Below are 13,363 nucleotides of genomic sequence, written 5' to 3'. Positions count from 1 at the left end.
TCTGAGTAAAAATCCTTCCTCTAATATCCCCCTTGAACTTCCCACCCCTTACCTTAAGGTCATGTCCTCTTGTATTGAGCAGTGGTGCCCTGGGGAAGAGGCGCTGGCTATCCACTCTATCTATTCTTCTTATTATCTTGTACACCTCTAACATGTCTCCTCTCATCCTCCTTCTCTCCAAAGAGTAAAGCCCTAGCTCCCTTAATCTCTGATCATAATGCATACTCTCTAAACCAGGAAGCATCCTGGTAACTCTCCACTGTACCCTTTCCAACGCTTCCACATGCTTCCTATAGTGAGGCGACCAGAACTGGACACAGTACTCCAAGTGTGGCCTAACCAGAGTTTTATAGAGCTGCATCATTACATCGCGAGTCTTAAACTCTATCCCTCGACTTATGAAAGCTAATACCCCATAAGCTTTCTTAATTACCCTATCTACTTGTGAGGCAATTTTCAGGGATCTGTGGACATGTACCCCTAGATCCCTCTGCTCCTCCACACTACCAAGTATCCTGCCATTTACTTTGTACTCTGCCGTGGAGTTTGTCCTTCCAAACTGTACCACCTCACACTTCTCTGGGTTGAACTCCATCTGCCACTTCTCAGCCCACTTCTGCATCCTATCAATGTCTCTCTGCAATCTTCAACAATCCTCTACACTATCTACAACACCACCAACCTTTGTGTCGTCTGCAAACTTGCCTACCCACCATTCTACCCCCACATCCAGGTCGTTAATAAAAATCACGAAAAGTAGAGGTCCCAGAATAGATGCTGTGGGACACCACTAGTCACAATCCTCCAATCTGAATGTACTCCCCTCCACCATGACCCTATGCCTTCTGCAGGCAAGCCACTTCTGAATCCACCTGGCCAAACTTCCCTGTATCTCATGCCTTCTGACTTTCTGAAAAGGCCTACCGTGTGGAACCTTGTACCTATCTAAGAGTTTCTTAACAGACCTATTGTATCCACCTCCACCACCGTTACCAGCAGTACATTCCACGCACCCACCACTCTCTATGTGAAAAGCTTACCTCTGACATCCCCCTTGTATCTGCTTGCAAGTACCTTGAAACTATGTCCCCTTGGGTTAGCCATTTCAGCCCTGGGGAAAAGTCTCTGACTATCCACACGATCAATGCCTCTCATCAGCTCGTACACCTCTATCAGGTCACCTCTCATCCTCCGTCGCTCCAAGGAGAAAAGGCCAAGTTCACTCAACCTATTCTCATTAGGCATGCTCCCCAATCCAGGCAACGTTCTTGTAAATCTCCTCTGCACCCTTTCTATAGTTTCCACATCCTTCCTGTAGTGAGGTGACCAGAACTGAACACAGTACTCCAAGTGGGGTCTGCCTAAGGTCTTATAGCCGTAACATTACCTCACGACTCTTGAACTCAATCCCACAGCTGGTGAAGGCCATCACACCATAGGCCTTCTTAACAACTCTGTTAACCTGCACAGTAGCTATGAGTGTCCTACAGACACGGACCCCAAGATCTCACTGATCCTCTCCACTCCCAAGAGTTTTATTTCTGGCCAGTTCCTCTCTCATGCCTCTGTAATTCCCTTTACTCCACTGTAATACTGATACATCTGACTTTAGCCTCTTCTCAAATTTCAGGGTGAATTTGATCATATTATGATCACTTACCCTAAGGGTTCCTTTACCTTAAGCTCTGTAATCAATTCTGGTTCTTTGCACAACACCCAGTCCAGAAAAACTGATCCCCTAGTGGGATCAACCACGAGCTACTCTAAAAAGCCATCTCGTAGGCATTCGACAATTCTCTCACTTGGGATCCAGCACCAACCTGATTTCCCCAATCTACCTGCATTTTGAAATCCCCCATGACTATTGTAACATTGCCCTTTGGAATCCATTTTCTATCTCCCCTTGTAATTTGTAGGCCACATCCTTACAACTGTTTGGGGGGGCTCCCACCAGGGTCTTTTTACCCTTCTAGTTCCTTAGCTCTATCCACAATGATTCAACACCTTCTGACCTGATATCACCTCTTTCCAATGATTTGATTTCATTTTTTACCAACAGAGCCACAACGCCCCCTCTGCCTTCCTGCCTGTCTTTTCGATGTAATGTGTAACCTTGGATATTAAGCTCCCAGCTATAATCTTCTTTCAGCAATGATTCAATGATGTCTACAACATCTCACCTGCCAATCTGCAACTGTGCTACAAGTTCACCGACCTTATTCTGTGTACTGTGTACTTTCAAATTCAACACCTTCTGCCCTGTATTCACCTTTTTCAATTTTATCCACCTTTTATGTTATAACTCATCCTGCTGACTGCAATTTTGCCCTGTCGTCAGCCTCCCTTGCTAGGAGTCTCGCTGCATATCGTCTCTGTTTGTAAACCCACTTCCTCACATGGCAAATTGGTTTAAACTTGCCCTCTGACCTCTTGCTCCAGATTTGAGGCATGGTGTTTGCTGGCTCTTTGACCGCGGCAGGCAGCAAGTGTCAGCGTGGAAGGAATCTGGTCTTTTTAGAGTTCAGATTAGAACTAGTGCCTAGTCTCCCCCCACCCTCTTCTCTCAACACAAAATAATCTGCAGATGCTGGGGTCAAAGCAACACTCACAACGTGCTGGGGAAACTCAGCAAGTCGGGCAGCATCCATGGAAAAGATCGGTCGACGTTAAAGAACCCTCTACAGTCCTGACGAAGGGTTCCAGCCCAAAAAGACCGCTTCCTCGAGCACCTCCGTTCTGTCCACGACCACAGACAGGATCTCCCAGTAGCCACCCACTTCAACTCTGCTTCCCACTCCCATTCAGATATGTCCATACATGGCCTCCTCTGCTGCCATGATGAGGCTAAAACTCAGGTTGGAGGAGCAACACCTCATATACTGTCTAGGTAGTTTCCAGCCCCTTGGTATGAACATAGAATTCTCCTACTTCCGGTAATTCTCTCCCCCTCCCTTCCCCTATCCCTATGTCACTCTGCCCCCTCCCCCAGCTGCCTATCACCTCCCTCATGGTTCCACCTCCTTCTACTACCCATTGTGTTTTCCCCTATTCCTTCTTCACCTTTCCTGCCTATCCCCTCCCCCACCCCTTTATCTTTCCCCTTACTGGTTTTTCACCTGGAACCTACCAGCCTTCTCCTTCCCACCCTCCCCCCACCTTCTTTATAGGGCCTCTGCCCCTTCCCTCTACAGTCCTGACAAAGGGTTCTGGCCCGAAACGTTGGCTGATCTTTTCACGGATGCTGCCCGACCTGCTGAGTTCCTCCAGCGTGTTATGAGCGTTGCCCTCTTCTCTCTCCTCCCCGCTACACTCTTCCCACCTGCCCAATGTCTTTTGCTTCTCCCTCTGCCCTTCTCTGTTCCACCCCTCCACCTCGGCTCTCTCCTCCATCTCCCTCCCCTTCCCTCCTTGCCACCCTCCCCCTTCACTCCCTCTCCTCCTCATCTCTCCCCCACATCTCCTACCCCTGATCCCTCTCCTTCGTTCCCTTCCCCTCTTCCCCTTCTCATCTCCTCTCCCCAACACTTCTCCCACCTCAATTCCCTCTCTCCTCCTATCTTCTCTCTCTTTCCCTCCCCCTCCTCTCCCTTCCAACACTTCTCCCCACTTCATCCCTTTTCCCTCCCTCCTCCTCTCCCCTCCAACGCCTCCTGCCCCCTCATTCCCTTTCCCTTCCCCCCTCTCGCTTCACTGTTCCCTCTCACTGCCCCTCCAACACTGTTCCCACCCTTCAACCCCCTTTCCCCAGCCTTCTCCCCTTCCCTTTCTCCCCAACACAACACCCCCTCCCGCCCCCTCATCCCCTCCAACACTTCTCCTGGCCCTCGGATTTCCCTCCCCTCTTCTCCTCTCCAATATTTCTCACACCCCTTTATCTCCCCTCTCTCCCCCTGCCTGTTCCTCCACCCCCTCCCTCGGCCGGGCAGCGTGCTCGCCTCGGTGTCCCGGCCGGCGGAGAGCCCGCCCGCCGCAGTTCGACGGCTGCCTCTGAACCCGGGGGCTGCAGAGAGATCTTTTATGGGAAGCAGATCCCAAATCCCCGATCGGATGCGGAGGGGTGGGGGGAGGGTGTCTGTCCCACAGCCGGCTACCCTCCCTCCTACCTTACAGACCCTGAGTATTATGGTCTGGCGGCGGGGAGGATGTGCCCTCTCCCCACATCCTAGACCCCCACCCTGGCTCACCTATCACTCCCGCCCCCGCTCCCCCCCAGCCGGAGGGTCTACCCCGCCGGCCCCGCCCCGGGTACACCGCAGCGTCGGGGAAGGAGGCGCCTTTCCCTCTCCAGCGAGGAAGAGTGGCCGATAAACCTGATTCCCTCCTCTCCTCCCACTGACCCTGACTCGGACAGCCGAGGGCGAGAAAGAGAGAGAGAGAGAACCATTACCTCTTTGTATTCAGCAGGGCTGCCGCAGAGGAGAGACGGAGAGGAGGGAGAGAGAGAGACAGGGAGAGGCAGACAGAGAGAGAGAGAGATAGCGATTGAAAGACTGTGAGAGGCAGAAAGAGACAGAGAGAAAAAAGAGAGAGAACGTGAGAGAGGGAGGGAGAGAAAGACAATAAGAGAGATATAGAACGAGAGAGGGAGGGAGAAAGACAGAAAAGGAGATAAAACGAGACAGAGAAAAAAGCGAGAGATTGAACGAGAGAGAGAGGGAGGGAGGGAAGGAGAGACCGAGGAAGACAGGGCGGGAGAGAGAGACCGCATCCTCCGTACCCTGAGTCCCCCCCAGTCTGCACTGAACGGCGGAGGTGAGTGTGTTGGGTCTCGTTTCCCTCGGTGTGTTGAATGGCTTTTCCCGTCTCCTTAACAGCCCTCACGACTCCATGGTTTAACGCGCCCCCAGCCCCCGCCACTCTCCCTTTCTCTTCCCACGCACAGATCCTAGCCTGAGGTCAACCGAAGACATCTCGTCAGGGTGGAGGGGGGGGGGGGCTGTGTGGAGAAGATGGCCTTTCAGGGTGGGGGCAGGCAAACGCTGGGGTGGGGAGACATTTCTGTCCTCCACACACCTCTTCCCTAGGGCTCTGCCTTCTACACGCTCCCCCTCCCCCACCGTCTGCCGAGGGGGGGGGGGAGGCGGACATCTGACCTTCCTGGGAGGTGGAGGATGAGCTCAGGAGGGAGTAGGGGTTAAGAGGACGGGGTCGGATGAGGGATGGAGGTGAGTAGGATGCGCGGGGTGGGGGGTGGGACACACCACTTTCCTAGCCTAACACTGAAGCGACGGACCGAGTGGCCTCCTCCCCCCCCCATCTCACCTCCCACCTCCCACCTCCCACCCCCCCACTTTGCGACTGGTCCTCACCCTGGGGAGGAGCTGCGAGGCTGTCTAGTCTTGCTTGTCGGCTCTAAGGGGTCCAAGGGGCCGGTCCCTAAATCAGCCCGGGGTGTTCGATGGGGAGGCGGGGATCACAGTTTACGAGGAGGGGGCTCTACTGGAAAATTCCAGCACGGAGGGGCAGATGATGGCTGCGATCGGCTCAAGGGGCTTTTAACGACCGCCCCTCCCCCTTCCTCTCTGCTTCCTGTGTGATGGGGGGGGGGCAGAGGCTGAAGAAAGGAGGGGGGCTTCCGGACTCTTCCACCTGTTCACACGGGACCAGCAGGGTTAGGTGCGAGGGGCTGACTGGCCTCTCTGTCTCTCCCCACCCTCCCCAGTCCCAGTCAGCTCAGGGAGGGGAGGGCTGGCTGGGGGGGGGGGGAAGAGCAGAAGGGCAGTTCCTGTGTTGTGTGGGTGAGGTAGGCAGTGAGATCGATCCCCGTAATCTGAGGGGGTAATGCTGTGGAGGGTGGGGGCAACCTCCCCCTCTGTAGGCTCTGTGGGGAGGAGAAGGTCAGGGATTTGTGCAGGGCGTGGTTCTCGGTCTCTATCTCTTACCCCTGTCTGTTTGTCTCTCTCTCTCTCCCCCTTTATCTCTTTCCATCTCTCCCTCCTCAATCCCTACCCTCTCCCCATTTCCTCCCCACACATTTTCCTCTCGACCTCTTCCCTCCGCGCTCCACCTTCCTCCACTTCTCCCTCTCCCCTCCACCTCTCTCTACCCCATCTCCCCTCCCCTTCTCCCTTCCCCACCCTCTCTCTCTCCCTCTCTCCCCCTCCCCCTCCCCCTCCCCTCGCCTCCCCATCCTCTCCTCCCCTCTCTCTCCTCTGCCCCCCTCTCTCCTCTCTCCCCCCCCTCCTCCCCTCTCTCTCCTCTGCCCCCTCTCTCCTCTCTCCCCCCTCTCCCCCTCCCCTCCCCCTCTCTCCTCCCCCTCTCTCCTCCCTCCTCTCTCCCCTCCCCCTCCCTCCTCCACCCCCTCTCTCTCCCCTCTCTCCTCCCCTCTCTCTCCTCTGCCCCTCCCTCCTCCACCCCTCTCTCTCTCCCCTCCCTCTCTCCCTCCCCCTCCCCACTCCCCCTCCTTCCTCCTCCCCTCTCTCTCCTCCCCCCTCTCTCCCCTCCCCCTCTCTCTCCCCTCCCCCTCCCTCCTCCACCCCTCCCTCTCTCCTCTCTCTCCCCCTCTCTCCTCCCCTCTCTCTCCTCTCCCCTCTCCCCCCTCTCTCCCCTCCCCCTCCCCCCTCTCTCCCTCCCCTCCCTCCTCCACCCCTCCCTCTCTCTCCCCACCCTCTCCTCCCTCTCTCTCTCCTCTCCTCCTCCCCTCCCCCTCTCCTCTCCACCCCCATCTCCCTCCCTCTCTCCCCTCCCCACTCCCCCTCCCTCCTCCACCCCTCTCTCTCTCCCCCTCCCTCCCCTCCCCATCACCACTCCCTTTCAGTCACCTCTTCCTTGACCCTGCCCCCCCTCCTTCCTTCACTCTCTGCTTTTCCACTTCCCCTTCCTTCACTTCTCCCCTCTCTCTCTCTATCACCCATACCTCTCTCTTCCTGTCTCCCCACCGCCCGCCCCCCCAGAAGCATGCCGAAAGGAGACACCCCCCGTCAACAGCACCATGAGCATTGCCCAGGCACGGAAACTGGTCGAGCAGCTGAAGATCGAGGCCAGCATGTACCGGATAAAGGTCGGGATTCGTCCCAAATCCGGGGCCCCCGCTCCCACCTCACAGCCCAGGGGGAGGGGGAGATCGGATAAAGGGGTGGGGGGAGTGTGACAGAAAGACAGAGAGAGAGGTGGGGGGAGCAGAAGAGAGAGAGATAGAGGGAGCTGGAGAGAGGTGGGGAGAGACGGAGAGAGATTGAGAGGGAGAAAAAGAGAGAGAGAGATTCAGAGGGAGTGTGAGAGAGGTGGGGAGAGATGGAGAGAGAGATTGAGAGGAAGTGGGAGAGAGGTGGAGGGAGAGGGAGGGAGGGAGGGGCAGAGCGAGAGAGATAGAAATAGGGTGAGAATGGGAGGGAGATAATGAGACAGAGGGTGAGGGAACAAGGGAAAGACAGAGTGAGACGGACGACAGGCATACAGAATAGAGAGCGGGGAAGATCGCTGGGGGCTGTACAGTAACATGGAGGTCGGTATAACACTACCACAGTACCAGCGACCGGGGTTCAAAGCGCCCTGCTGCCTGCGAGGAGTTAGTACGCTCTCCCCGTGACTGCGTGGGTTTCCTCTGGGTGCCACGGTTTCCTCCCACAGTCCAAAGGGGTGCCGGTTGGTGGGTTAATTGGTCACGTGGGTGTAATTGGGTGGGGAAGGCTCGCTAGGCCGGAAAGGCCTGTTACCGTGATGGGTCTCTGAATAATAATAAAGAAAGGGGAAAAAGCAGAGGTTCCTGGGTGTCAACGTCGCTGAGGATCCGTCCTGGGCCCAATATATCGATGCAGTCAGAAAGAAGGCAAGGCAGTGGCTATATTTAATTGGGACTTTGAGGAGATTTGGCTTCTCTACTAAAACGCTCGCAAATTTCTACAGATGTACCTTGGAGAGCATTCTAACTGGCTGCATCACCGTCTGATATGGGAGTGTGCAAGCTGCTACACAGGATCGAAACAAGCTGCAGAGAGTTGTAAACTCAGTCAGCTCCATTGTGGGCACCAGCCTCCGTAGTATCCAGGAGCGGTGCCTCAGAAAGGCGGCGTCCATTATTAAGGACCCCCATCACCCAGGAGATGCCCTCTTCTCATTGCTACCATCAGGTAGGAGGTACAGAAGCCTGAAGGCACACACTCAACGATTCAGGAACAGCTTCTTCCTCCCTGCCATCTGATTTCTGAATGGACGTTGAACCCACAAACATCACCTCACTACTCCTTTATTTCTGTTTTTTTCTCTACATATTTAACTTTTTAAATAAATATACTTATAACTGTAACTTACAGTTTTTGGAATTATGTATTGCGTGGTACTGCTGCCGTATAGACAAAAATTTCATAGCATATGCCAGTAATATTAAACTTGATTCAGAGAGAGGGGGAGAGAGAAGCAGGGGGAAGAGAGAGAGAGAGAGAGACAGACAGAGAGAGGGAGGGAGAGAGCAAAAGAAAGAAAACACAAACCTCAGACTGACCTTGGAACTGGCCATTCAGCCCATGGTCTCCGTGAGGCGCTCAGTCCCCATCATTTGCCACGGATAAGGGCGGTTCTCACTTCATCACCTCCTTCACCTGAAGGCAGCTGCTGATTGGAATGTCTCGGCCCAAAATGTTTAGTCCCTTCCGCAGATGCAGCCGGACCTGCTGAGTTCTTCCGGCGTTTTGTGTGTGTTGCTCTGGATCTCCAGCGTCTGCACACTCTCTTGCATTTATGATTGGCTGCTGTCGACAACATCCTTTATTTTTATTGAGATGCAGCGCGCGGAGTTGGCCCTTTCGAGCTGCGCTGACTAGTAACCCCCCCCCCACTAGGTTTGACCCCTAAGCTAATCATGGGACAATTCACAATGACCGATTAACCAACCAGTCCGGAAAATCTCTGGGAGGAGACCCACGCGGTCACAGGGGAGGAAGTATGAACTCCTTATAGGCAGCGATGGGAATTGAACCCAAGTTGCCAGTACCCTAAAGCGTTGTGCTGGCCGCTACGCGAGAGGTGGAGATGGCGTTTCCCATCTTGCCGCTTTCCCTGGAGGGAAGGGAGTCTCAGAAGGACTGCCCAGTGTAACATGGGCTCCCCTCCCTAGTCACACTGATCCCCCTCTCTCCTTACCTGTGCTCTGCCATTTCTCTCCCCACCGCTCTCTCTCTTCTGGATCGGGAAGAGGGAATCCAGGCGGATAATCCCTTTCCGGATGGGAGATCTCTGATTGTGCATCTTGCACAAGTTGGGGGGAGGGGAGGGTTATTTTTGATTTGAACGCATCTCCTGCAGTACAGTGATAAGCTTGTCCTGTTCGCTCTTCAGTTCATGACACAATCCCTTGAGGTGGCATCAGAATCGGGTTTAATATCACCGGCATATGTGGTGAAATTTGTTGACTTTGCGGCAGCAGTACAATGAGACACATGATAATATAGAAAAAAATGTGAATTACATTAAGTATATTTACATTAAATGGTTAAATTAAGTAAGTAGTGCAAAAATAGAAATAAAAAAGTATTGAGGTAGTGTTCATGGATTCAATGTCCATTCAGGAATTGGATGGCAGAGGGGAAGAAGCTGTTCCTGAATCATTGAGTGTGTGCCTTCAGGCTCCTGTACCTCCTTCCTGATGGTAGCAATGAGAAGAGGACATGTCCTGGGTGGTGGGGGTCCTTAATGATGGACACCACCTTTCTGAGGCACCGATCCTTGAAGATGTCCTGGACACTACGGAGGCCGGTGCCCATGATGGAACTGACTGAGTTTACAACTCTCTGCAGCTTACTTCGACCCTGTGCAGTAGCCCCCACCCCCTTACCAGACCGTGATGCAGCCAGTCAGAATGCTCTCCATGGTACACCCACAGAAACTTGTGAGTGTTTTGGGTGAAAAACCAAATCTCCTCAAACTCCGAATCTTCTCTGTAGCTGCATCGGTTAGCACAAAACAATAGCAGAATGCAGAATAAAGTCTTACAGTGACAGAGAAAGTGCAGCACAAGTGAACGATAAGGTGCAAGATCATAATGAGGTGAAAGATTCAAAAAAACTAGGTAATGATAGGAATCTATAAGATTATAAGGCTAGCAGGAAGGAGTTTAAGAATGAAATTAGGAGAGCCAGAAGGAGCTATGAGAAGGCCTTGGCGGGCAGGATTAACAGGATTAAGGAAAACCCCAAGGCATTCTACAAGTATGTGAAGAGCAAGAGAATAAGATGTGAGAGAATAGGACCGACCAAGTGTGACAGTGGAAAAGTGTGTATGGAACTGGAGGAGGTGGCAGAGGTACTTATTGAATACTTTGCTTCAGTATTCACTACGGAAAAGGATCTTGGCCATTGTAGGGATGACTTGCAGCGGACTGAAAAGCTTGAGCATGGAGATATTAAGAAAGAGGATCTGCTGGAGCTTTTGGAAAGCATCAAGTTGGATAAGTCACCGGGACCGGATGAGATGTATCCCAGGCTACTGTGGGAAGCGAGGGAGGAGATTACTGAGCCTCTGGCAATGATCTTTGCATCATCAATGAGGACGGGAGAGGTTCTGGAAGATTGGAGGGTTGCGGATGTTGTTCCCTTATTCAAGAAAGGGAGTAGAGACAGCTCAGGAAATTATAGGCCAGTGAGTCTTACTTCAGTGGTTGGTAAGTTGATGGAGAAGATCCTGAGAGACGGGATTTATGAACATTTGGAGAGGCATAATATGATTAGGAATAGTCAGCATGGCTTTGTCAAAGGTTGGTTGTGCCTTACGAGCCTGATTGAATTTTTTGAGGATGTGACTTAGCACATTGATGAAGGTAGAGTAGTAGATGTAGTGTATATAGATTTCAGCAAGGCATTTGATAAGGTACCCCATGCAAGGCTTATTGAGAAAGTAAGGAGGCATGGGATCCAAGGGGACATTGCTTTGTGGATCCAGAACTGGCTTGCCCACAGAAGGCTTGTAGATGGGTCATATTCTGAGGTCAGAGACCAGTGGTGTGCCTCAGGGATCTGTTCTGGGACCCCTACTCTTTGTGGTTTTTATAAATGACCTGGATGAGGAAGTGGAGGGATGGGTTAGTAAATTTGCAGATGACACAAAGGTTGAGGGTGTTGTGGGTAGTGTAGAGGGCTGTCAGAGGTTACAGTGAGACATTGGTACAATGCAAAACTGGGCTGAGAAGTGGCAGATGGAGTTCAACGCAGATAAGTGTGAGGTGGTTCATTTTGGTAGGTCAAATTTGATGGCAGAATATAGCATTAATGGTAAGACTCTTGTCCGTGTGGAGGATCAGAGGGATCTTAAGATCTGAGTCCACAGGACACTCAAAGCTGCTGCGCAGGTTGACTCTGTGGTTAAGAAATCATACGGTGCATTGGCCTTCATCAATCATGGGATTGAGTTCAAGAGCCGAGAGGTAATGTTGCAGCTACATAGGACCCTGGTCAGACCCCACTTGGGATACTGTGCTCACTTCTGGTCGCCTCACTACAGGACAGACGTGGAAACCATAGAAAGGGTGCAGAGGAGATTTACAAGGATGTTGCCTGGATTGGGGAGCATGCCTTATGAGAATAGGTTGAGTGAACTCGGCCTTTTCTCCTTGGAGCGACGGAGGATGAAAGGTGACCTGATAGAGGTGTACAAGATAATGAGAGGCATTGACCATGTGGATAGTCAAGAGGCTTTTTCACAGGGCTGAAATGGCTAGCATGAGAGGGCACAGTTTTAAGGTGCTTGGAAGTAGGTACAGAGGAGATGTCAGGGGTAAGTTTTTTACGCAGAGTGGTGAGTGCGTGGAATGGGCTGCCGGTGCCGGTGCCGGTGGATACGATAGGGTCTTTTAAGAGACTCCTGGATAGGTACATGGAGCTTAGAAAAATAGGGGGCTATGGGCAACTCTGGGTAATTTCTAAGATAAGGACATGTTCAGCACAGCATTGTGGGCCGAAGGGCCTGTATGGAGCTGTAGGTTTTCTATGTTTCTATTTATTGTCTAAGTATGTAAGCAGTATACAACTCTGAGATTCCTCTTCTTCAGATAGCCATGGACATAGAAATTTATAGCATATTAGTGGCCCTTTGGCCCACAATGTTGTGCTGACCACTAAAGAAAAGCATGGAACCCATGAGAAGAGAGAATGTCCCAGGGCTGGCTGCTTTTCCGAGGCAGTGAGAGGGGAGGCTGGTTTCCATGATGTGCCGAGCCGTGCCCGTGACCCTCTGCGGTTCCTCGCGCTCACAGCCGGAGCAGTCGCCCTGGGCGGGGCGCCGGTGAAAATCGGGTGAGGGAATGCTCCGGGAGAAGGACTGGGCGGTGGAAAAGGAACACACGTTTTGACAACTCGTCCCAGAGGGAAATGGGGGCGCCTTCCGCACCCCCCCAAAGGGCAGTCACTGAAGTTACACAACTGGTTTGCGCGCAGCAAGATCGCAGGAGAGGCGAGTGCGAAAATAACCACTGAAACACGGCCGATTCCATCCAACTCTGCATGAGGCGACGTTTACCTCAACCGCACCCTTTTAATCCTCTTCTCTGACTTTCTCCATCTCCCCATCCCTCTCTCTCCCTTTCCTCCCTAACCCCTCTCTCGCTCCATCCCCTTGCCCTCCCCTCTCATGCCCCTCCGCTGCCCCGGACAGGTCTCGAAAGCTGCGGCGGACCTGATGGCCTACTGCAACGCCCACACCTGCGAGGACCCTCTGATCACCCCCGTGCCAACCTCTGAGAACCCCTTCCGTGAGAAGAAGTTCTTCTGCGCGCTGTTGTGACACCGGCTGTCACTGCCTGAAGGAGTAGATTCCTGTATTCATGTTACTCGCTGGTGTCACTGGTAAACGGACCATCTTCACACCAATAAAGTGACCTCTTGCTTGTTCTAAAACCCCCTTTGGCTCTCTTGTTTACTGTCCAGGATATCTGCTTGTACTATTGGGGAGGGTGGGGGGGGTAGGAGAATAAGACCCTTTGGCCCTTCGAGTCCTTGCTAGCCATTGACACTGGTTCCATTTTATTCAGACCATGCCGGCTGGTGGCGTAGTGGAATCAGCACCGGACTTTGAGGCCAATGGTCCTGGGTTCGAATCCGGCCGGCCCCTTGCATGCTTTCCATCTGAGCTAGCAGCTTTGCCTTGTGAAAAAACCACACAAAATGCTAAGGAAATTGCTAAAAATGCCACCCGATGTGCCCCAAGGCATGGAAGGAAGCAACAACCTTGAAAAAAAGTAAGACCATAAAAAAAGGAGAATTAGGCCATTCAGCCCATCGAGGTTGTTCTGCCATTCTATCATGGCCAATTTATTGTCCCTCTCAACCCCATTCTCCTGCCTTCTCCCCGTAACCTTTGATGCCCTGACTAATCAAGATTTTATCCTTCGATTTAAATGCACCCAATGACCTGGCTTCCTCCGGCTAAAGAAATCCCT

At 52.6% G+C, this 13,363-nt stretch overlaps 1 protein-coding gene across 1 annotated transcript; it reads left to right on the top strand.

Annotated features, from left to right (window-relative positions):
• Nucleotides 1–6,897: 6,897 nt before the first annotated feature.
• Nucleotides 6,898–12,821, top strand: gng3 (guanine nucleotide binding protein (G protein), gamma 3). The gene is given in 3 exon segments (XM_072245496.1): nt 6,898–6,915; nt 6,917–7,000; nt 12,580–12,821. Coding segments are annotated over 3 exon segments (231 nt in total). The 3' UTR covers nt 12,709–12,821.
• Nucleotides 12,822–13,363: the final 542 nt, after the last annotated feature.

The sequence above is a fragment of the Mobula birostris genome, chromosome 28 (assembly GCF_030028105.1).
Source record: "Mobula birostris isolate sMobBir1 chromosome 28, sMobBir1.hap1, whole genome shotgun sequence".
In the NCBI taxonomy this organism is placed as follows: domain Eukaryota; kingdom Metazoa; phylum Chordata; class Chondrichthyes; order Myliobatiformes; family Myliobatidae; genus Mobula; species Mobula birostris.
Note: the sequence above shows the minus strand (reverse complement) of the source record. Positions and strands in the feature narration are given on the sequence as shown.